Below are 26,793 nucleotides of genomic sequence, written 5' to 3' on the forward strand. Positions count from 1 at the left end.
TTTGGATTGATTAAATATAATATAATGGATATTAAGCATTTAGCATGGTGTCTGGCATATAGTAATCACTCAAACAGCCATAGCTAGTATTTTAGTTGCCTATGGCTACTGAAACAAGTTACCAGAAACGTTATGGCTTGAAACAACACAAATTTATTATCTTACATTTTTGTAGGTCAGAAGTCTAACAGTGGGCTTAGGGGCTAAAATCAAAGTGTAGGCATGGTTGCATTCTAGCACTAACAATGAATGCATTTTCTTGTTTTTGGAAACTTCTAGAATCTCCTCCTATTCGTTGTCTCATGGCTTCTTCCTTTAAATTCAAAGCCAGGTCAGTCTTTCTCACATGAAGTCTTTCTGACCTCATTTTCTATTTTTCTCTTCTAGTTTTATGGGTCCTTGTGATTACACTGAACTTACCCAGATAATCCCTAGAGTAATCTCTCTATTTTAAATTCAGGTGATAATAACTTTAATTCTGTCCACAACCTTAACTCTCCTTTCCCATGAAAGGTAACATATTCACAGGTTCCAGGGATTAAGACATAGACAACTTTGGATGCTATTATTTTAACTACCACAGATGCTACAATAAAAAAACTTGCTCTGGGATTCCCTGGTGGCGCAGTGGTTGAGAATCTGCCTGCCAATGCAGGGGACACGGGTTTGAGCCCTGGTCTGGGAAGATCCCACATGCCATGGAGCAACTAGGCCCGTGAGCCACAACTACTGAGCCTGCATGTCTGGAGATTGTGCTAAACAACAAGAGAGGCCGTGACAGTGAGAGGTCCGTGCACCGCGATGAAGATTGGACCCCGCTTGCCGCAACTAGAAGAAAGCCCATGCACAGAAACGAAGACCCAACACAGCCAAAAATAAAAAAGTAAAAAAAAAAAAAAAAAAAAAATTGCTCTTAGAGAATTCTATGTACTTTTTACTATGAATATGTTTTAGAGGGGAGTACAGTATTTAAACTTACTCAAATCCCTTTTACTATGGAAAAAGGTTTAGAACCATTGCTCCAAATAATACATTTTAGGAAATGATCTGGTCTACCATATTCCCTCCAATATATTCGTTATACATACATATATGCAGGTATATTTATAGACATGTAGTTACTATTAGATTGAATATTTTCATATATATTGTAATAATTTCCACTTTTATTCTTTAAAATAATTTTCTCTTTCTCTGATGTATCTTGAGCACTAATTATAATTGTTTGATACATGTGATTCAGTACAAGTCTCTGGAGGGAATCCTCATATAAGTTTGAATAATATTAAAGGTATACTGTATACTCTAAATTCAAATATTTCTAGCCTCTCTTATATTTAGTAAAATATAGAAGCAATCCTTTTCTACATTACATTTTCTACTCTTGTTTACAATGGACAAGAAGAGAGGTCTGCATGATATCATTTCTAAACCCATATTTTTTTGCATGATATGCCCGTTTTGTTCTTATTTTTGGATTTCTCAATCTTAGAGGTTAGATTTTAAAGGAATGAGACAATATGTTAAAACTGAAAGAAGTTCCAATGCCAAATGACATGCCTTCATCAACTGATGAGAATTTTTTCTATTCATTTTATCCTGATTTCATTTCCAATTATTTTTTTCTAGTTGTCCAGCACTTTCTAATCTTTTATAACAAAGGAATGGATGGCACATACACACAAAAGAAAAAAATAGAGCTGCCATTCCTGAATTTCATTATTTTACAGTCATTAACACATGGTTGCAAACCCTAGTAACACAAAGTATTTCTTCTGAAGAAAAGAAGAAAAAAAAAAAAACACTGAGAAATAAGTATACCCCTTGGTGTATGCAATACAAAGGATATTTTTCCCAACATGTCTCTAATCCCTCAGTGGTATAACTTTCTCTTTGAAGAGTTGATCACAATACCAACATCATCTCCATTAACATAACAAATGCTAAATTTAAAACAAAGACATTCTAATTTCAACAATATGAGAAGATAGTGAGATATTTCTGGCTTTTGAGACCAGAGTTTATGATCAAACTAGGATATGATTCTGAGATACCAAACCTGAGTGAGAATTAACTCTTTCAGATGCAGCTCACATTACTATCTGTATCCTATCAGAACATACTGGCAGAGCACCCATGAAGACAGGACCCTGAAACTAACACAACATTGTAAATCAACTACACTTCAAAAAAAAAGAAAAAAAAGACAGGACCCTGGGGCCAGTCTCACCATAGATATACTTCATCCATCCTTTACTTAAACAATCAAAATTTAGGTGATTTTTACATTAATGCACGATCAACTTAATCCTTTTTGTTTTTCTTTCCCCCATTTTTTCTCCCACCTGTATTTCACAGAAGATGTAAGTGAGGCATAACCTTGTTGCTGTGAATGGATAAATTAACTGTAAATACCACTTGCTCCTGAATTTCCAAAGTATGCCAACAAAGTCATAACATCTCCGTAGGCTGCCTCTCAGGAGACATGAGTATATAAAAATAATATTCATACGGAAACTTGATGACTTAACAAAAAAGGAAACTAAACCAAGCAAATATAAACAGGTACAGAGTTTCTCCCCATTAATCAGAACTTTTGGAAATTCATGAAAAAAATGAATCTATAGAGGTTCAGGATCTTTATATATTAAGTAAACATGTGCTTGTAATACACTATACTATGTTTTTTATCCCCTTTTCACCTATAACTTCTCAAGAGTCTGGGATATCTGCTGATGAGATGGTGTAGGTATAGGCAATGAAAACCAGATGCTCTAAATTACTGCCATTCATCTGATCATCCCACTTTTCATATGATTTTAAGTTTGGTGCTGTCACTTGGTACTTTTACTCTCATTTATCATTAATGTAAGCCTCTCTGTCTTTCCTATGGAAACTTATGGGTGTTAATTTATTCTTCCCATGATTTTATACAAGCATCCAAGCACTACAGCACTACAATATTTGGTCCTATGGAAAGATAGAGTGCTTCCTTCGCATGGCCTCCTGATGGAGGGTAGGAGTTGGGAACTACCACAGTCAATGTAGTCTCTATCTCTTTCCCTTTCACTATCACTGTCTCTCTTTCTCCTTGTTTCTTACTTATGTTATGAGGAAGAAATAACTGTGAAATAATTGTGCCTCCCTTTTGAGTAGTTCCACATAGAAACACATGCTGACATAATTTTACTAGGAAATCAGTGCCTATTATCACCTATTTTAATTGATGGATTTATTTGCTCTTGTGTTCTTATTTTGGCTATTGGTAATGTTTACCATTTTGTATATAAAAGACTTTTTGGCTGCTCTCAAGTCTTCTTTTGTTTCCTTTAGTTGACAACAAAAGTTTTTCCAACAACATGGTCTACAATTAGTCTGTCGTTACGAAAGTTAGAGGCCAAACAATGAACTATATTTTTCTAATTGTTTTGTTTGTCAGGCTGGGAGATGACTGGTCTAAGATAAAAAGGTTGGCAAGTATCTCATTAGTTCTAATAAGCAACATGGCTGGGTGTCATTTTAACACATTTAGATCTGACAAGAAGCCTTTTTGTCATTACAAATTTGAAAAATGGCTGGCTTGGTGTATGCAATTTTCTGTGTTGTGCTGTCATCCCCCTCCAACATAAAAGAAATAGAAAAACAATAAATTAGAGGAACAGGAAGCAATGACTATTATAATGAAATGCAATACATCTATTAAATAACAAGTTAGGGGACAAAAACGAGGAGAAACTGAGGAGTTTAAATGAATCACTGATCTTTTCAACTGACTATAAATGCACATATAAATCTTTTAAAAGAATTTCATTACAAATAGTAATAATAGTGATTTATAACAGTTTATTGAGTGCTGCCTCTGTGTCCAGTATACAACACATTTCATCTTTTAATTCTTAAAGTAAATCTAGGGATTAAGTATCTCAGTCCTGAGTTCACACAGATACTAAGATGCAGAGCCAAGACCCAGGTTCAGGTCCACCTGTCTAACATTTTACCCCTTTCCACTGTGTATGCGCATGGAACGGCACCAAAATGCTGGAGAAGCCATTTTCTCTACAAAGCATGGTTCTATTAGCTGATTCATATCAGTTATTGTTAAGGCAGGCATGTAGCTAGGTATGAGTAGAGCAATGGGGGCAGGGGCCAGGTGGCAGGGAATCACGCATCCTGTGAACAGCAGCGTCCATGGGCAAAGAAAAGCAGGAACCTCCAGACTGACAGGAAACCACACATTTTGGGTGATAAGTGAGAGGCAGACAAAGAAAGGTGAGGAAAGGTGAGAATCTCCTGCATCAGAATGTAACCTATTTCTCATTATGCTCTCATTATAATAAAATTAGCCTTGCAGATAAGAAGTACCCATTATGCAAGGACACCATGACACTTTGGATCTAAGCTCAATAAGAACAAAAATCCCTTCTCCCCTCTGGAGGATGGAGCTGGGAAAATCAGGGAATACGATCCCCAAACTTCTCCTTCCCCAGTGAATATTCAGCCCCTTCATTTGTGTGCCCCTCATAACATGCTTGCTAAAGAAACCCAGAGCAGCAGCTACTTGCCTGTCTGCCCACTCTCCCTCTGAGAACACATTCTTGCTTAAATAACTTCTCACTTTATTTTCTTAACCTCCCTGTCTTGTCTCCGAATTCTTTCTGCAAAGATGCAAGAACCTTAAGTTCACCAGGAATATCTTGACAGCATAAATTAATTCACTATGAACATATTCATTGAGAACTATAAATAAAACACATTGCCTATCCTCAAGTGGTTTACATTTTAGCCAGAAACACAGATATATTTACCAATAATGGGCTATGACAGAAGAGTGGAAAGGGTCAAAGAGGACTCAGAGAAGGGGTGATTAATTCTGCTTAGAGGGCTCAAGAGAGAACAAAAATGCAAAGGTGTAAAACACCAAGGTTCTTTAAGGACACAGCAAGATAGTCAGTACTCCCATAGGGCAAGAGTGGACAAAGATGAGAAGGGGACAGAAGGGACTGTTGCATTGGTGGAAGCAGGCAGTGAGGGGTTTGCTTGCCATTCTGGCCATACTGCTTCTTAGAGAGAGAGCTTCAAACTCCAATCATTTATTTAAAAGCTTTTTTATATTATTTGATGTTCTCATAAGTCCTTGTTAATTTTGTAATTTGTAAAATCAAATAAAGTATAAGGTGAAAAGCATAATGAGTCTTATTAGAAACAAAGTGTTTTATATTCTTCTTACTAACCATCAGGATAATAAGCAACAACTAATTTGGTGGCAAATTTCAAGGTAGTATGGAGATCCTTAAAAAGTACTCATTCATCATGAAACACTGAAAATGTGAAGACTACGTGTAGAATCATCAGGTCAAAATACCAAAACCTGGAAATGCTTCAATCCCCAATACACAGTTCTTTTCATTAGACAGACTCTTCTAAATGATAGGCCTAGGGTTTTATTCAGTCACATGTAATGTTTTCACTGGGCTCAGGCAAAAAGGATGTATGTGATGGGCAATTTTTGATTATTTGATTGACAATAGCAGTCCAGGAAACAGAGAAATTTGGAGGTCGGTGTAACATTTTCTTCTCAGTGTTTCATGTATATGCATATGCCCGCTATAGCTCTTGCTGTGCCAATGTTGTTGGTTTTATGTAGTAGTCAGAGAGGACCGTGGCCACTCTTGGCAAAGTGCACAGCACCTGGGCCCTATGGCTACTCGTAAATATCACTTTATGGTGATGATATGGAATATTAAGTACTGCAGTCAGACAAGGACAGAACTGAAAAATTATGAAGCACATTAAATCAAACTGGTATAGTTTTCTTTGAATGGTAATATAACATTTTAATAATAAGTATCACAAATAACTCTTGTTCTTTCAGAAGGTGATGGACCAGAAGCCTAACCCCTTCACTTATCTTGAAGGGACAAAATAAGAGATAATTTTGCTTCTGAAATATATAGGTCTTCCCTTTTGATTAACTCCATATTTTAAGCCTTAAGTACGTTCCAAAAACTTTCTGTGAATTCAAAGGTCCAGGGATTCATACGTTCCCTCCTTTTAATCTTGATAAGGCCACACCAATTTTTCAACTACATGCAAATGCAAAAAGTAAGTCATATCATATTTTGGCAGCAGCCAACATGGATAACAAACCACACTTCAGGAAGCACAGATTCAGTTAGGTTGCCTTTAAGAGAGACCTCACTGCTGTGTAGTGCGGAGTTAAAAGAGGAACATATCATACTGTCAAAGACAAGTGGGCTGTGTGAACTGCAAGCTCAAAAGCCTCGCAGTAATCCCAACCACATGCCAAGTCTCAGAAAGTGGGGCAGTGTCTCCTTTGGAGATGGGAAAAACACTCCAAGGTACGTGAAGCTGACAACTCTCCACGAGAGATGGATGAGCTGTGGAATGTTTTCTGCCTTCAAATAATTGTTCAAATGCTCTGCAAGGTGTCTTCATCAGCTAAATAAATACCTTTGAGGGCAATTTTTATTCGTCCAGAGCAGACTTAGAGTAACTATTTCCAGGACTCTTTAGGAGGTCAGGCACTTCAAGGGTAGATTTATGTTACTTTGAAAACTACATATAGCTGTTCTGTTAAAATGCTCTTTTTATAAAAGAGAGTATGGTATGCTGGACCTAAAAAATTGCATTTTCTCCTTTGTGTTGTTATTCTGACATTTCATTCTTGGTCACTCAAACCCCAATTCACTAATACACTCAAAGCCTGACTCACTTCACTTCATTTCACTGTTTGTTCAGAACAGATTGTATAACAGGCAAAGATTGAAGGTCAAGTTTATCAATTAAAACCCACAGCAATGAAGTATCTATTAAAGCCAGGGTAACTGACTACCATGTGGCTCAATCCACGTGGAATTTTTCTAAATGGAGTGATTTTGACAGAAATCAACAGCACTATAAGATTGTAACAAAACAAAAATATTATTAGATATATTAAAATTTAGAAATCAAAGTGGTCACACTTACAAGGTAAATATCTCTGCCTCCATACCCTTCTTCTATTTCCATGGTATCCACACTAGTTCTCAGAGGCTCATTCAGGTGTGGACCATCATAATAGTTTTCCAACTGGATTTTCTTTCTCAGGTCCTTATACCAGAATTTTGTTCCATCCAAATAAAAAATTAAAATCTTTTATTCTGCCTCTATTTCCCCCATTTTACTGAGCCTTTTTGGCTCAGCCTATATACTAAGCCAAAAAGATGAAATTCAATCACTAATGCACCTAATGTGGTATATTAACCCACACATTTCAAGAGGGAATCCTCATAGTAATGCTAGATACTGTTCAACATGATGATTGCATAAATTCATCAGCTAAACAATAGTGTCTTTGTGGTTAAGTTGTTGACAGATGTTACCAAGTTCCCCATTGGCAGACCTTTTCTGTCTTCTTAATGCAAAAAAAAAAAAAAAAAAAAAAAATCTTAACCTATTTTAGTGTCAGGAACTTTGAGAACAGGATAAAAATGATAGTCACTCTTCCCAGGGGAAAAATATCAAAAAATACCAAATTTCACACATAGTATTAGGGGTCCTAAGGCTAAAGAATCCCTCAATTTACAATTGTATCACCTTGTTTTGGTCAGTATAATAGCTACTCTCTAGGGTAAAAATGTTCCTCAATAAACAAACAAACGAAAACAAAAACTCATACCATGTCAGCCAAGGAAGCCTGTGGCAGAGTTTGAAGAAACTTGTTATTTAAAAATCTCAAAACTATTTTGTCAATCTTGTCAATCTTTCATCATTTCTATATATATGTAAGACTGTGTTTCCACCATTGCCAACTGCCAAGATGATGGAGCTGGATGGATAACCCTAAAGTTCCCTATGATGGCACTCATAACTGCTGCTTCCTGTGGCAGCTTCTTAATCTGAGGAAGTTCCCAGCCGTGGCTCCCCAGGGCTCCCTGCTGAAATTCGTGACAGCTGCTCCACTTGGCAATGAATAGCTCCAGTCAGCAGTTAAACCCAGCAATTACAGCCTCCTACAGCTGCTCCCCAAGAGTCCCGTTGCTTCTCACATGCTCAAACAACCTCCAGCAGCATCTTGATCTCTCGGGAGCTGCACATTTGAGCATTACTTTATCAGCAGCACTTCTAAAGAATGTCTTATGGCAATGCTCTAATGGAGCCATTCTCCTAATCTGAAGAGCTGGTCTTGTTTTCAAACCACCTATTCCCCCAACCCTCACTTCACTTTATGGAACAAGACAACGTGGCATCCTACTTCTAACTGCTTCTTCAGCACTTCTTGGGTCTTGAAGTAGCATCTCATTTAGCTCTGAATGATTTATTATGCATACTAAGAGTAACTTCCAAGTAGTTTCCTATAGCTAACCATTATTTCCTGCCTTGTAATCAAACCTCAAGCCCCTCTCCCTACCAACCGTTTCACTTCAAAAGTTAGCTGTGCCCCTCCACAAAAAGAGGACTACTTCTTTCATATGTACCCTACGTATACATCTGTTCCACCTCCTATCTAACTTTAGGGCACTCATTTACCTCATGTCAGTATCACCCCACTGGTTTGTAAGTTCCTTGAAGGGAAAAGCTAATTCTTATTTGTAGAACTTTGTTTTATTTTCCTAACTCCTAGAACAATGCTTGGCCAAAGGCAAAAACTTAAAGAATATGCCTTGGTTGCATTAGACTTAGTGTCCAAAGTCAGGTAACTGGTTTACTGGGAAAGAGTCCCAAATTGCTTTTCATTAGTTTTCTCACAAGGCACAGATGCAGCTGTAAAGATCAAGTCCCGGAATATTGCTGGACAGCTCATAGCTCCCGGGGTAAATATACAACCACAGCTCTACAGCCTCTCCTTAAGTTATTTTTCTTAAAGTTGCAGTCTGTGTGGATAATAAAAGACTGCCAGTTACCACTCATGTCACTCTGTATTTGTAGTTCTAATATTCATTAAAGATGTAACTAAAATGTTAATGATAATTGCACCCGAAAAGCTAATAAAGAGAAGCCCAAAGCTCACATAAATGCCAGCATTTAATAATTATGCATACTTTTATCTTTTCTCTCTAATTTATCTTACTTTTGATAATTAGTTTAGTAAATATGAGATCCCAATATATGTGTAATTAATTTTACAATTTGTTTTTAAATTTGCTTTTTATACTCAGGAATTTTATATAGATATATATTTTTCCAGAATGTAAAGAGGTAATTATCATTATATAAAATGGTTACCTATATAGATGGTAGAGCTTAAAGCATACTTCTTAAGAGTACTTACAAGTAGGAAACACTTGACATTACTGGAAAAAATCTGTTATCAGTCAGGATCCAGTCAGGAAAACAGGAACAAATCTAAATATTTCAAATAAAGGGGGTTTAATACAGGGAACTGTTTACACAGGTAATGAAGGGCTAAGACAACAAAGGATATGAAGATGAGGCAATTCAGAGATCTGTAACAAGAAGCCACTAATACTCCTACAGGCTGGTATCATTACCAGATACCAGAGGTGGGGACTGCTCATCAGGAGCTAGATCTACAGAAGGGGACTCCCTGGTATGAGCTGTGCCAGTGGGAGGATGGGCTGTCCAAGGGAAGCTGGAGCCAAGGAGGAGAAAGGCCTGGGGCAATGAGAGAGCAAAATAGCCTGACTTCTCCCTTTGGTCCCAGCTCTTGCCATTGTCTGTCACTGGGTGAATGCTGCTAGAAAACACAGAAGCCTGAACCGTGGGGTTCAGCCAACCCCATGATACAAAACATAGCAAAAGAGTTGCAAAGAATGGCTCTGAGATCAAATAGGCAAAATGACTGCCACCATATCTTTTCTTTCATATTAGGTAGTAGTTCTTTTTTTTCCATAATGTAGAATATTTTTCCAATTACTGTAGCTCAAAACCCTGACATTGGTATAAATTTATTATATCTTTTCACATGGATTTTCTCCACAGGAAAGAAGAGTAATTAATTTTACCAATATTTTACAGATCAACTTCATTGTCTAATTCTTAAATAAAAATAACTTGAAATCAATGAGAACAATCTCAATTACATCCCTATTCAAAGGAAAAAAGAGGAAAGAATCTATCTGTACATTATTAGTTCACTGAAAAAAGAAGGTAAAATCTTTTGAATACCTACTCTGAATCAGACACTTTGAGAAATGTCTTTTATATCTATTATTTTTTTTTTAATTTTCACAGTCATCCAGAAATTTGGGTATTATTTTTCACTTCTCAGTAAATGAAATTGAGTCTTAAAGAGATGGCATCACTTAGAACCAACTTCATATATTTTATAAATATAAGAGCTGGATATCACCTGAGGTCAATCCAACGACTATGCTACACTAGACTACTTAGGAGAATATTGGTTTTAACTAGTTTCGAAGGGAGATATAACCCAAATAATTACTGAATAAGAAAAAAATTTCAGAAGAATTTTGTCTGGTTATTGGCTGGCTTGTATTCTTAAAGGGCTTCACTCATTCATTCTATCATTGATTAAATATTTATTTTAGCCCCAATTACATGACAGCCCCTATTGTATTCACTAAGGGTAGGGCTTTCAGAGATAAGATCCGTACTTTCATGGAACTTGTTACAACCTGCCACACACACAGTGGAGAATTAAAGCTTGTGTCTATCTTTTCTGCTAGTCCAGTTGTTCTCAACCTGGGGTGATTTTTACCCCAGAAGATGTTTGTTAATATCTAGAGATACTTTGGAGGGTCACAACCAGAGAATGCTACTAGTGTCTTAGGTGCTGAGGCCAGTGTAGTAAGTCTGTTTGGGCTGCCATCAGAAAATATCATAAACTGAGTGGCTTACAAACAGCAAATATTCATTTCTCACAGTTCTGTAGGCTGGGAAGTCCAAAATCATGACACTGGCAGATTTAGTGTCTGGTGAGAGCTCACTTCTTAGATGGCTGTCTCTTCACTGTAACCTCACGTGGTAGAAAGGGGGAGGAATCTCTTTGGGATCTCTCTTATATGAACACTAATTCCCTTTTTGAGGGCTCCATCCTTGTAACCTAAGCACTTCCCCAAGGCCCCATGTCCTAATATCATAACTTTGGGCATTAGGTTTCAATATATGAATTTTGGTGGGGTCACAAATATTCAAAATATAGTAGCTGGGGATGCTCTTAAATATTTCACAAGATACAGAAATTTTCTTTCCCTCAACCTCATACACACACACAAACACACACACACACACTCATATGATCCAAAATGTCAATAGTGCCAAGGTTGGGAAACCCTGTTCTAGATAGGAATGAAAGTATTTTATATTTTTGAGAGAGAGAGAGAGAGTGTGTGTGTGTGTGTATTAGTTTCCTATTTGCTGCCATAATAAATTACCACAAAGAGTGGCTTAAAACAACACAAATTTATCTTATAATTCTATAGGTTAGATGTTCAAAATAAGTGTCTCTTAGTGAAAATTGAGGTGTTGGCAGAGCTGTGTTTTCTTCTGGAGTCTCTAGTGGATAATCCACTTCCTTAACGTTTCCAGCTTCTAGAGGGTCCCCATATTCCCTTGCTCATGATCCCCTTCCTCTATCTTTAAAGCCAGTGGTGGTGGCTTGAGTACTTCTCACATTCCATCACTGTGATCCACTTCCACAGTCATGTCTCCCTTTGATTCTTTTCTCCTGCATCACTCTTTCACTTTTAAGCACTTTCATGATTTCATTGGACCCATCTGGTTAATCCAAAATAATGTCCTTATTTTAAGGTCAGCTGATTTGCAATCTTAATTCCCCTTTGAGACATGGTCATCTTTGGGGACCATTATTTTGCTTACCACAAGGAAGAATACATGTGTAATTTTTAGCAAAGTTATTTGTACATAGTAGGTATTAAATTAAAGTGGGGTATTGAATTAAAATGGGACTACACAAGCATTTTTAAAAAATTAAACTGGGTTAATCCTAGATGTCTTTTTAAAACAGACTACGTTTTACAAGGTAGGGTCCTAAGTAGATGAAAACAATATACACGTGTTAACTTTGCACACACAAATAGCTCTGAAATCTCTCCTTCCTCAAGTCTTCAACATACCATTTTAAAACACATCCTCACACCCACTTGCTCAAATCAATATCTGAAAGAATAAGTAGAATACCTGAGAGGAAATTCTAATTGTGTTATTCTTGGCCCTTTTAAAATGTTAACCCCTTACCTGGGTTTGGCATTAGGAACCCTTGCCTATAATCTTTGTAGTAACTCTGTCCCATATAAAGTATATTTTTATTCTCAAAATAACATTGCTAGGAGAAAATATATTTTTTTGTAAAATGCTGGTATCCCATTTATTATTTTTTCACTACAACATGCAATCACTATTCTGCATTTGTGAAAACATGGGGACTAGCAGAGGATAAGGGTGCTATGACCTGCAATAAAAATAAGCAACCTAAGCTATGAATGCCTAACTAATCCTTTTAATTTAAAATTTTTCCTGTTATGTCAGCATTCTTGGTGTTATGCCCTAAAGATAGCATCAGTACATTAAGTCACAGCTTAAGCAAAGTGATTGGCATGAAGCCAGGGAGAAAGAAGTACATACACATGTACAACCAATAGGTCTCTATTGAGTCCTTAATATTTGTCAGGCACTGTCTTGGATGTTTGTGAGTCAAAAGGGATTAAGACCCAGTCCTCACCCTCAAGGAGTAAACTGAGATTCTAATTAGAGTCCATGGATAAATTTAGGGGGTCCATGAGCATTCTGCTCACATAAAGAAGTTTGTAAAATGTAGAGGGTATGTATACTTTCTATAGACCAGATCTGCAGGTTTCATCAGATTTTCAAATAGGTTAATGAACACAAAATATTTAAGAACCATTGGTCTAGATTCAAACCTACTAATGTGGGTTAGCAAGCTCTGACAGCTTAGTGCAGGTGCACGATCCACCTTTCCTGTGTCTCTCTACTGCTCTTACTAGATCACTAAAGGAATGCTGAAGGAATGGGAGGGAAGTGGTATGGGGCACAGAGGTGTCTGGACATAGAGTGACTCTGATTCTGCAAACTGAACTTTGTCACCAGGCTTAATTGTGCCCATTTTCCTCTTGGCACTAAACATAATTAATTCTTATTGTTCTGCTACAAATCATAAGACAAACAATATCATTAGCAGATTCAAATTTTTTCTTCTGCTAAATTTTATCTTTATCCTACATAAAGGTTACAAGGGGTATGTCATTCAGAATTTAGTTAATGAAAATGGCAAAATCCTAATTGTCTTGGTAGTAATTGTACACATAATTTGGAGAAGAAAACAGTAAAATTATTTCATAGATCAAATCCTATTGTAATGACTTCCTAGGAGAAGACAAATTATTTCACCAGACTTTGATTTTATTTGCAGGGTTTCTCAAAATAAGTGGACCAGCTAAAGCTTGGTAATCTTTTATTTATAGAGAGATTTTCATACTGATGGTGTACCCTGCACTGGGATTTGACAGGTATTACTTACACAGTTGTTTTCTTTGGTTATTTTTTAGGAAAAAATAAAGATACTCTAAGAGAGGCAACAAATGTAACTGTTCTGAAATACAACACACAAATCCAAAACAGAATTACCAAGAAAATAAAAATATGATCAGTCTGAGCCTTGAGATACTTATCAAACTATGTGCTTCAAGAACCAGAATGAATACACATCAATCATTGAAGGGACTTTTAAAGGGCAGCAAATCTTGCTTAAAGGGTTAAATATTTTAAAATACTTTCAAATTGTATTTTTAACTCTATGTTACCCAAACCAGAAATATTGATTTACTCAGTTTCAAAATGAGCAATAAATATTGTTCCTCTTCTTATACACCCCATTCTCAGGTATCCTTTTACTTAATACTTGCCAACATGATTCAAAACTTAAACCTTTATGAGAAGGACAAAGGAAAGCAGAATTGCTCCTCAGCAACACTGACCACAAACTGTACAACTTTTTGAGATTTCCTTGTCCCTCTTCTGCCACCCCTCAAAAAATGATTCAAGTCATGTGTAGAACAGATGTACTGAAGTACAACCTTCCTTGATGGCACAATTCACTAGTAAAAAAGATACTTATTTAAATTTTAACACTGTTTCTCTTGTTGTTACCAATTCACAAAGTTCAGCAGTAGTTTTCACGAAATTCCTTCTATAGGAAAAATGGGTGGTTCAGATGGAATTCAAGAGTATGCAATATCTATAAATATTATTTTTTCTTGCACTCTCCCATCTCTCTCTCATTCACAAAGGGCAGCATATTGAAAGTTTATAAGAAAATATCACCAACTTATTAATCCCCTCTGTGTACAGTAAGCAGTATTTTGGATTTTGAACAGCTTTGACCTACAATACTGTTCTAATACATCTCTTGTATTAAACAATATATATATATATATATAACTTCATATACTAAGTTTTGGTTAGGAATATATGATCACTACACTTAACAGAGAAAATCTTTTTCAAAGAGAAATACTATTTAATGAAATCTACCTTCTCTTTCTGCTAATGCTTTTATCTCAATTGCACAAAAGTATTGGCCAATAATCTTTTCTAAAGACTATAAAAGAAAAAAAAAAGAATATTTAGAAGAGAAGAAAATATTCATTCTGTAAGAAGTACCAATATTCAAAAGAGAAGTTCACTAAAAGTTAGTTCAATTAACTTTATTTCTTATGAACCCTAATAGCTACACCAATAACCTAATCAATGTCAATATAGGCACAAATAAAAGTGAGGTAATTCTTTCCAAGAAGCTGGCCTGATATGCAGTGCCATGTAACTATAACATTCTAGTCAGACTGGAATGTCTGAAATGAAAAATGAAATAGTCCACCTGAAAAATACATTAATTTTAAAGGTTTAGGCATTATTTTACTGCCTAAAAAGGCTTAACTCATATTAAGTTCAGATGAGTGGACCTGAGTTTTTCTGTGAAGGTATGTTTGAGTGAATAATTTTGCTGAAGTCTAAATCACAAATGACACCTGAAGGATTTATTTTTTCCAAATTTCAAAAATTAGGCATAATTTTTCTAAACTGTTTAAATACCAAACCATTATCTTTCTGGACATAAATACTATTACCTCATATATATTAACAGATTAAATGTTTCCATTGGATAAACTATCTGGGGAATACAATGACAGTCCTATTAACTAATGAGGGATATGCCCCAAAAAGCTTATAAATTATTTTCTTCCAAAATTACAAATGTACAAGTCTGTATATTTCAGACCAACATAAATAGAAAAATTTCAGGGAGGGTTAGGTAAGGTTCCACTCTTACTAGTACTTCACCGTGGGAAGAATCTGCAAGAACGAATACAACCTTATTTATATCATTTCTCCTACTTAACTGGTCTTTGAACCAGTGATTGGTATATTCAGGTACTGATTAGTCTGCACAGACTCAGTGAATGTTGCCATCCACAGGATCTTTTCCATAATGTGAATTGGGGTAAGCAAAAAATGATTTATGATAGAATAGGTAGGAATTCCCTGAAGAGGGAATGACAAAGAGTATGTACACCCCTACCCATGTAACTTTGATCTCAATGATTTGATATCACTTGTTACCTACTTGTAGAGAGTAAAGGATTAATATTTTCTTATAAGCAGATAATATATATTTAATCATCATATATAAGGTGATCTTAGAAATTTATCTCTGTTATCAAGTTAATGAAATAGACAGATGGATCCTGTACAAAAACTAAGTTCATTTTTGGTGATATTTTTCCCCTAAAAACAACAACAAAAGTGAGATCATAAATTCAGAGAACAGATTGGTGGCTGGGGGAGAAGAAAGGTAAAATAGGTGAAGGGGATTAAAAAGTATAAACTTCTGGGCTTCCCTGGTGGCGCAGTGGTTGAGAGTCCGCCTGCCGATGCAGGGGAAGCCGGTTCGTGCCCCGGTCCGGGAAGATCCCACATGCCACGGAGTGGCTGGGCCCGTGAGCCATGGCCGCTGAGCCTGCGCATCCGGAGCCTGTGCTCCGCAACGGGACAGGCCACAACAGTGAGAGACCCGCGTACCACAAAAAAAAAAAAAAAAAAAAAAAGTATAAACTTCCAGCTTAAAGGAAATAAGTCATGAGGATATAATGTACCACATGGTGACTGCTGGAGAAGGTCATGGAAAGGACATGACAGCAGGTTGACCCTTCAGCTGGACTCAGGCAATCTGAGGCTCCTCTCCCCCTCCCCCCGTCCTGTATGGTCTGCCCACAGTTTCCACTCTAGGAGCCGTTTCAACGATGCAGCCTTGAGAGAACAATGTGTTGTTAGGACCACCTGAACTGAATACATGACTGAACCCTGTTAAGGCCTCTATATAAACTTTTAAGATTCTGGCAGGTCAGTTTGGAGGTCTACTCTTCTTGCGATCACTCAAGACAAGCCTCATATATAAGCTTCCTTGTTTCTTAAAGCTGCCACCTACCAATCTGAAATGGTCTGCCTCCTTCTTAGGTCTCTCCTCGCCCTCTGTGTACGGTGACACAGTTTGGGATTTCACCAGAGGAACTCCCAAGGTTGCAAATCAACAGTGATTACAGTTAATAATACTGGATTGCATATTTGAAAGTTGCTAAGAGAGTAGATCTTAAAGTTCTTCTCACAAGGAAAAAGAAAATTTGTAACTATGTATGGCGACCGATGCTAACTAGGTTATTGTGGTGATCATTTACAATATATACAAATATGGAATCATTATGTTGCATTCCTGAAACTAATATAATGTTATATGTCAATTATATGTCAATTAAAATAATAATTTTTAATGTAATATGTTTTACAACTATTGATAAGTATACTATGAAGTTACAACCCTTAAAGCTAAAGGTTCTTTGGCTGGGATAATGAAACATAATTATGTTAAGGAACCATTTTTATTTTGAGTGGTTTATTATTTGTTTCCCAACTAAAAATATTAAGAATATATGCTTTGGGTCTTTATCACTTCTTTGTGTTTTAAAGTAGGTCCAAAATTGGGGTTCCTATATAAAATCTTAATCTCCCCAACAGGTATAAATAGAGATTGAATAAAACAGAGTGGGAGCCAGTCTGAGGGCTTTGTCCTAAACCATTATTGCATTCAGACATTGCCTATTTTGACATCTATGGGCTCTGTTAAACTTTTCTTAGTGTTAATATTTTTCTTTGGTTTCCTTTTGTAACTTTTTGAAAAGTTTGAAGTATTTACTGTTGCAGAACAATGACTTGAGTTTTCTAATGGATGTGGTATTTTACCATACTTTTTTGACCATTATAGCTTTTCTCCCCTTTGGGTCTTTTGAGGAAGGCGGGCCCATGTCCTGTGATGCTGCGTTATTGCCAGCCAGCTCAACTTGGAGCGGAAGAGTGGTGTCTTTCTCTGCCAGTGTGCTCCTTGTGTGGGTTTTAATATTCATAAAAAGGATGTTAACATTTGATTAATATATGCTGGTCTTTAAAGAATATGGCTCTAAACTTGTGGCCACATAGAATAATTGCTCTCCAGATACTCATTGGTAAGTATAATTTTGAACTATCTGTACCTGAATTCCTATTCAAAGACCCACTGAGAGAAATAATATTTGTGAAGGTTTGACTCAGGAAGGATAAGCTCTAAAATTTACTCATAGATTAAGCAATAATCAAAAAGCAATCTCACTGTTATTGAATTAGCATCTTGTTAAATTTATTTTTAGATTAAAAAATTTTTTTTATACTTCCCTACACTTTGGGTTATATTGAGAGGTGTTATAAAGAACAATCCTATGAATGAGTTCTGTGCATGCCATACAGTTACTGTTGAAGTATTCCTTACAGTTCACAATGATATTCTGAGATGACTCACGGTCAAATTATTTCCCTAAGTAACAGGACCAGAGCATTAAGAAACAGAAGTTTTAACCTTCAGGGCCATGGAATGAATAACTGATTTTGTTTCTCTTTCTGTGTTGGATGCTAGAAATCTTAGAACTAAAATTTTTACCAAGCTCTAAAAATATATAGAAATCATGGCAACAATTTTATAATCTATTACATCTGACTGCATCCTATTCTTCTTACCTTATCTTTTGCTTCTGATTTCTCCTAACTGCCTTGGTGTACTAAATACTTTGGTATAAGCCACTTTAAATTCCCAACCAATGTAAAACAATGTTAATAATGAACGGTATTTGAATGTGTTGTCTTTCCACTTTACGAAGATTTTCTCTAAACAATGACTAAGCCAGAGGCAAGGATCTAACATGGTCATAGTTAGGGATCTTTGAGTTGAAAGGAGATGGAATTTAAAATTAGGATATTTATTAGGGAATAGTCTTGTGATAAATAGCTGGAGAAGGAAAAAGAAGAAGGTAGGATTGAACAGAGCAAGAAGTTGAGCTGTAGTGGATGCTGTTCAATAGCTTCAGATGCTCTCAAGCCAAAATAACCCATCAGAGTTATCCTCCTCGGGCTGGAAGGGAGAGGCTTTTATACTCATGGCTTTAATCAGTCATCAGACATTGTTGCTCTAGGCAGAACTAGGCTTTGCCTCTCTACAGCTGAGGCTAACTTTGAAAGGGCTGACCACTATATGCTGTCTGCTGATGTCACTCCCAGCAGCTAGGAAAACAAACCCATCCTTGAAAAGGGAAGCATAGCACCCCGTCTATCACAAATATTTTAGGTAAGTAAAATACCCTGAGGAAATTAGAACACACTCAGCAAGTTAAACATCCTTGAGAAATTATTTTGCTCATAGGCTTATGTGCTAGTCATACCTCCTTCTATCCCGTCTAGAGAAAACCTAGAGTATGTCTCCCTGGAAGGGCACGAGTTGAATGATAAACGTTCCATATATTATGTGTGTGTGAATTTGTTTGTGTATGTGTGTGTGTGTGTGTGTGTGTGTGTATCTTAAAACAATATACATTTATTATTTCAGTTTCTGTCCTGGCACATCTTAACTACTCATAGTCTCACAAGGCTGCAGTCGAGGTGTTGGCTGGGGCTGTTGTATGTATATTCAGTTATCATACAATATTTTGGGGTGTCTGTTTTGTGCTGTATACAACTTAGACTCTAGACATGGACTTAAAGTAGAAACCGTTGTGTTATATTTTTGAATGGAAAGCATTTACATTTTATGTTTCGTTTCAAAACAGTATTGTAATAGGAATCTCCCTTCATAACAAGTATTCAAGCTGCATACATTTTTACACTCATGAGCAAGAAAGATACTCTTAGTAAATGCTACACCACATGATTTGAAACACTGGAAAATTAGGTAACTTGATTTAACAGCTTTATATACAGGTGATGAAAAATTTATTTTCTTACTAAATCTATCAGCCAGTTTCCACCCCCTTGAACCAAAACTCCAGTTCACCACATTCTTCAAATTTGTGAGTACCTACATTGTTCAGCTCAGTTGGTGAAAGAAAAACATGGAGATAAATAAAGTGCACTTGCAGAATAATTACTAGAAGGTGCTACTGTGTAAAAATTAGTTTGTATGGTTCTCAATACAAGTGTTATACAAGTGTTATGAAATTTCTTTTCATTTTTTAACTTAAAAAACTTTTTCCCTTTCAAATCAAAAGTAAACAGTCACAGTGGATTTTTTTTTTCCCTGTCATTTGTCTTTTTTCTTTTGACTAGAACAGACCTTAAGATTTTCTGATCTGAATCCTCTTCCTTCAAATGAGAAAACTAAAGGTTAGAGAGGCTTGAGAATTACCCATTTCGTGAGGGAAAATTCAGGATTGGAATGCAGGTTTTCCAACTCTTACTCCTACTTTTCTCCCCCATTATTCCATTTATTGATATTAACAGCTCTGAGAAATCAATAACATAAATAAATTTCCCATGCACAAAGTCTGTGTGGGCAAGATATCCTTTTGATTATCTCCTTTCTAAAATGACTTTTTAAAAATAGCTCCCTTGAGTACATAGTTTCAACAATTAAAGATGAGCTTTGTTTTTACCAGCCAATGTGTGTTTGACATTAGTGATTAATAAATAGCTTTCTCTCACTTGCTAAATTTCTTTATCTTGTTGAATCAAGGCTTGACAAATTATTAGGCAACGAACATATACTTCAAAACTATCCATATACTCCTGAGTATCAGACAACCTAACAAATTTAGAGACAGAAGAAACGTGCACATCAGTTTATTTTTGTTCATTGAGAGGAAATGTAGCTTAAGTAGGGTTTGACTTTTTAAGACATTTATTTAGTTCTTGAATTGACTGACAAGCCTATTAATTTGTTCCCTGAACTTTATTAATGTAATTGGAAAAATGTCCACATGTCAATCAACTTCTAATAAGTAATTATGTTCATAAGTACTGTAAAATTATTAGATTTAATTTGACCCAACCACACACATTGAAACAGTAACACAAATTATATTTTTCTAGAGGAACAAAATATTATACTGATAAAAAATTCAATAAGTGCATTTGTAAAATGTACTTCCTAAAATGGTGCCCAAACGTTTATACTGGCCAGCAAAAAAGAGTGCCATGTAACAGTTTTAAAACTGTGTACAGTATTAAACAACCTATGTAATATAAAGTTATGAAGAAATTCTATGGAAATTAACATTTTCATTAGCAGGATATATATATATATATATATATATATATATATATATATATATATATATATATATATATGCATATATATATGTCTTTGGGGTCTGGTTAAAAAATATGGGCCTAACAGGGAATAAGAGAGAATGGAAAAAAGGAAAGAGGGATATTTTTAGTGTTCAGAAGTATATTGTGTAAACATATAAGCAGCAAAATGTCTTTATCTCAAGTGACTCAAATATATTACCATCAAAGTGTACTTTTCCTCATGTAATAAAATTTTTTGTAGTGTTTGAAATAGAAACTCAAATCAAAAGGCATTGAACGAAACAAGAGAACAGAATTAGGCTTGGATAACTGAAGAAATGTGTTTGTGTTTTGTAATCTCATGTCATTTTTTGAAGCTGGATAAACTGCCCTCTGGAATCTCTAGATAATCTTTGAATGAAGATGGACTTTGATGAAAACTTTATTATTTTCTTATATGCTTTTATATAAGGAAAATCACCAAAGTCTTCAATGATTTGTAATTAGGAAAACCACTGAGGAAATTCACTGCCTTACTCTTCAATTTATACCTTCCTTCTTAAAGTTAATTGTTTAATAAGTTTAATCATTATCACAAAGTTAAAATGTTTACTAATAATTGAAGATTTGTTTGAATTCAATTTTACCTTTATATGAGGAAATAAAGCTCAATTAATAAAGTTGTAGAATAACAATCTTTTCTGAATGTAAGCCATGTATCTAAATTAATATTTACTGTTGATTTTTGAAGGGTAAACTCAGAAATAATACAACTAACTTGCAAATTCAGCTTTACTGATAGGAATAAAACATGCATTCACTGGCACTACATTATCATATAATTTGTTATTAATTTTACTTAGAAATGCTGCAATGTCATTTTGAGTTCCACAGTATACTATTTCTATGCAACCAACACATGGTTTATCTCTAAAGCATGAGGATATAATGCAAAAGGGCAAAAATACACGTTTTCTATTCTACTAGCATTATAATTATATTTTCCTTGAAAAGAATTTGTGTTAAGGATAAATGTGCTCTTACATTTTAGTATGCAAGAAAAGTAAAATAATTGGATGATTCTGTTTATATTTGGAGATTATAAGTTAGCTAGCATGATTTATGATCTACTGAAAGTAAATCAAAGTATAAAGCATTGTGAACCATATTTTTTCAATTATTCTATATTTAAATAAAGTAATTCTAGAAGGCTGCTTCTTTTCATTGTGACTTGAATCAAAGTAAATAGAAGCTGAATTGAGACAGAGTGTTGGAAAGCTTGAGGATTACTTTTAAAGAGTTATTAATCATATTTCAAAAAGTACTAATATTTTAATGTAGCCATCATAGGCTATCAAAAATTTATTTTAATGTACCAATCATGGGTTCTCAAAGATTTATTGAAGTGGTGACTCATAGGAAGATACAAAATGAATGATACAAAAAATAATCATAATGTGATGTTAATGGATAATTTTTTATCTCAGTAAGTGGGGATTTGTATGCCTATAAAAGCTATTATACTTAATGGAATCTAGAAACATAAATCCCTGAAGACAATGACAACATATCTTTCAACATTGTCAGCTACCTCTCAGTCATTTTGATATCTAAATATTGAACATTTCTAAGCATAGTAGACATGGAAATGCATACCTTGCACAGTTAGATGCACCTGCATTGTTCTCGGTGTATGTTGAGTCTGAACAGAACATGTGTATGGGCCATCGTCTGTCACATCTACATTCTGTATCTGGAGGCTGTAGTCCCTTTTATTCAATGTTGAAATTGAAACTCGAGGATCCACTGACCACTTATCACCTCCCGCAAAAATAATACTTGACCGGTTCAGCCAGGCACCCTTTGAAGCTCCATCTTCCAAATAACACCTACAAATTACCAGAGACAGAACATTATTAATCAAAATGAAAATGAGAAACAATATTATCTTTGTTCTGAGTGTATTTCCATATGCTGAATTACGGCACTGCCTCAAATGCAAACATCAGCTATAAACGCAGGAGACATGAACACACTGGTACATTTTTCATTCCCAAAGCAAATATGAAACAATACCTTCCTACAGTTTGGTTTAGTTTTGTTTTTTAAGTGTGTGTGTGTGTGTATGTGTATTTTAATTCAAAGCCAGTCAAAATCCTTTTTTATTCTGTCTGGATGACAAGTAAATTTAAATAAGTTTAGATTAGTTCAAATAACAATTTCAACATTAAAACACATCTCTTTCTTTGAAATTATAAGAAGAAGAATATGTTCATGAGCTAGCCTGGTTTAACCTAATCCTATTCTGAATATAATGTGCCAGATACATAAAGCACAGAATGGCACCATATACATGTTTATTCTTAAAATTACCTGCATTTGCAGAGCGGTAGACCTGTACACTGAAACTATGAACTGCATTTCACTGTTAATATTGCTGTTGTAATTAAATGTAGCGAGGCTAATATAATACTTTTAGTAGCAAATTCTTGCTGTCTTTTCAATAAACTGACCAATAGTTTTTCCAGAAAGCATTCATTTATCCAAAAAAAAACACGTATGGAGCATCTACTATTCATGGATTCAAAGGGTATTGCCTTTGCTCTCCAAAACTTTTTTTTTCTTTTTTTTTTTGCGGTACGCAGGTCTCTCACTGTTGTGGCCTCTCCCGTTGCGGAGCACAGGCTCCGGAAGCGCAGGATCAGCGGCCATGGCTCACAGGCCCAGCCGCTCCGCGGCATGTGGGATCTACCCAGACCGGGGCACGGACCCGTGTCCCCTGCATCGGCAGGCGGACTCTCAACCACTGCGGCACCAGGGAAGCCCCTCTGCAAAACTTCTAATCTACTAAGGAGGACAATCTAATTAAGCCAGCCAATTAATACTATACAGAAAGAAGAATATTTTTATGAAATCAGGCACAAGGTACATGAGAGAAAAACGAGGGTTACTTGACTTAGAAACGTTGTTGTGAGTACAGATAAAGGCTTTCTAGAATAGAAAAAATGCCTGAGATAAAGAGATGAGGAGTGGAAGATATGGTTTTCTAGACAAAGGTGCTATATGTGGATAACTCCGGGAGAGGTGAGAGAAACAATCAGGCATTTTAAGGAAGTACAGAGAAGCATGGGATATAAGGTAGGAGGGATGAGAGACAAAATTGGAAAGGTAAACTAGAGCTAGATGATAATAGCAAGCATGATGACTACTATTAGATTTTAAGGCCAAATTTGAAGCCATTTATTCAGAGTTGTATTCTATAAAAAAATTTAAAAATATAGCTTTGTATCTAATAGGAGTCAGTCACGTCAAGATTTAGAACAGAAGGCTGTGGTCATATATCAGTGATTTTGCTGAGGACTGGAATTCTAAGTTTCAACTTGAAAACGTTCTGATACAAATTAAAGACTGGTTCTCTTAAATGAGTACAAAGCACAGATACAGAATGAAAATACACATACATCGAAATAGTTTGACAACATTTCTACAGAACACCTTGGGGGACTGAACACAGTGTTTTGAGATTGCTACAAAATTGCAAGCTGAAAGCAACAGGGTAGGCTGCTGCCAACTGTATCAAACTAATCAGTGGGTAAAAAAATAAGGAACAAGGTACATTGCAGAATCTAATTTGCAGTCAGCTTCAGCATCTACACAATACAAACTAGTAGAAGTCATAAAGGTCACTGTTAATTGAAAAGCTTTTCCTGATGTATTTAATGAAGAAAATAAAACCCACTTTAATGACATAATTAAACAATTATAGTATATTGTCATTCTTAATAACATGCAGAAAGAAGATACAGGGGACATAGTTCCCATTTCACAAGATCACATGTGTACTGGTATAGCATAGAACACTGAAGTACCACTACTAGGATTATGATAATTCCGCTGTCTGTATTTAAAATCTGGGTTCATCAAATGTTTATTGTGTGACCTCTGCATTTGTGGCCTTCACACTTTATCCTATCTGGTACTCATAACAGCCTTGTGAGGCATAGATTGCTATGCTCAATTCATCATTAGACTATAAATGGAATTTTGTGGTTAAATGACTTGCCCAAGCCACACTGTTAGTGGGTGGCAAAGTTGAATTCATAATCAAGCCTTTTACTTTCACATTCAGTATCCTTTTCACCATAAAGCAGATCAAAGACTTTTTTTTTTTTTATGTGGGCCTCTCACTGTTGTGGACTCTCCCGTTGCGGAGCACAGGCTCCAGACGCGCAGGCTCAACGGCCATGGCTCACGGGCCCAGCCGCTCCGCGGCATGTGGGATCTTCCCAGACGGGGTCACGAACCCGTGTCCCCTGCATCGGCAGGCGGACTCTCAACCACTGCGCCACCAGGGAAGCCCTCAAAGACTTTTAAAGTAGTTTTCAGAATTGGGAAGATGATTAGAATGTTGCAGACATTACTGCAAGTAATTTCTTATTTACTGAATGTGACCAACTGCTTAACCTGTCCTATTCTAAAGGAAGCAGAAAATTAATCATTAATGGATATTTTACCATGAAAGTCTGATTTAGAACACTCTGCCTGACATTTCCCTTTCCCTAGAGACAGCAGCAGCTTTACCTTTATTTGGGGGGCATCAGAAAGACCACAGAGAGTAACTAGTATTTAGATACTAGAGCTTTCATAGACCTGATCTGGGTTCTAACTCGTAATCTGAGCATAAGCATTATTCCTCTGCTCTGGCATGTCAGGGACCTTCACAGAAGAGATTCTAACTTCTTTACTAAGAAAAATGAAAAAAAAAAAGGGGGGCGGTGGTGGCTCTTTGTGTCTCCTCATCTTGGATAACTATCTTCCATAATTATTATTGGTCCCAACCCAATGCTTTTCAAGACATACATTAGGAAGACCCTTGAATGAGACTCAGGGAAAAAAAGAAAATTGGGGTATTATTTCCTTGGACTTCTGTAGAGCAATTCTCAGATTACACTACTTAAGTAGAACCTAAATAACTCAAATTACCATATATGGAATTTTACAAATTGGGAATAGCAAGGCCTAGGAATGCCTTTCTATTTTGATAAAAACATAAAATACTTATACATACTATATGTAGTTTTAAGCTCAACTATAAGATGATTATGTAAAATATATGAAATAGGCATATACACATACGATTCCTTGAGAATAAGGACTATGTCTCCTATCTATCTACCTCCTCTTTGTTCTCCACTTCCCCCCTAGTTTGTTTTTCTTTTTAATTTTTTCATGTACACAAAGAGATACTGCTAGATATGTGTATGCTGTATTAAGAAGAAATTTTGGAAAGAAGGAAATTATTTAGGGTATGATAGAGGGGAGCGGGAGGGTGGAAAAAGGAAAGAAGTGGTGAGGATTTCATCTTGTACTCTTTGGGCATCAAAAACTTTTTTTTTTTTTAGTTGAAGAACACTAATGTGTAAACATATAATCTGTTGGAATCCTTGCCCACACAGAATTTATAATTTAGCAAATATGATAAATTATATTCATGACTAGCCAGCATAAAGAACAGGAAGTGAAAATATAGTAATTAAATTGTTGTTATAATGGATTATTATAATTGTCTGAGGGTCTCTAGGTTCTGCCCTTGACCCCGTTCTCCCCACAATAAACAGAATGAACTTTAGAGTTTAAATCAGATCATCGACAACTCTAAGCCTTCCTATTTCACTCATAAGAAAAACTCTTAATCCCTATAGTGACCAATCGTCCTATGTAATCTGGCCCTTCGATGCTTCTCTGACCTTGTCAGTTCCCACTCTTTCCCACTTACTCTGCTCTAGACTCTGGGCCTCCAGCTTTCCTTCCAACAAATCACACTTGCTCTTGCCCGAGGAAGTTGGCATTTCTTACTGCTTCTTCTGCCTGGAACTCTCCTCCCCCAGAGGTCTGCATAATGTATTACACAGTAGCAAAGTTACACAGTAGCAAAGGTGAGGGGTTCTCCTGTTTAAGATGGAGAAATTAATGTGTGAGAGAGAGGTTGGTAAAGCAAAGATGATCAGATCACTGATGAGGGTAGGATGAAGCAATAGTTCTTGGGTCAAAAACTTGGATCGTTTTTCATCTCTGGACTTTCAAATAGAACGTTTTAACAGCTAGTTATCTTAGGATCCCTTTGAAGTCTATATAATGAAATAATCTGAATAAAGTGTTTAATAATGGATATATCCTTTAATTGAGTATGGAACA

The 26,793-nt window shown here is 35.9% G+C and overlaps 1 protein-coding gene across 1 annotated transcript in view; it reads right to left on the minus strand.

Annotated features, from left to right (window-relative positions):
- Positions 1-26,793, minus strand: part of NEGR1 (neuronal growth regulator 1) — a gene marked incomplete at its 3' end in the record, with an annotated part of 911,256 nt that overhangs the window by 518,305 nt on the left and 366,158 nt on the right. The window contains exon 2 of the mRNA XM_079728488.1: positions 22,255-22,487. Coding sequence (XP_079584614.1) covers positions 22,255-22,487 — 233 coding nt within the window. The remainder of the gene's footprint in view (positions 1-22,254; positions 22,488-26,793) is intronic.

Source organism: Hyperoodon ampullatus (genome assembly GCF_949752795.1).
Source record: "Hyperoodon ampullatus genome assembly, chromosome: 2".
Taxonomy (NCBI): Eukaryota; Metazoa; Chordata; class Mammalia; order Artiodactyla; family Ziphiidae; genus Hyperoodon; species Hyperoodon ampullatus.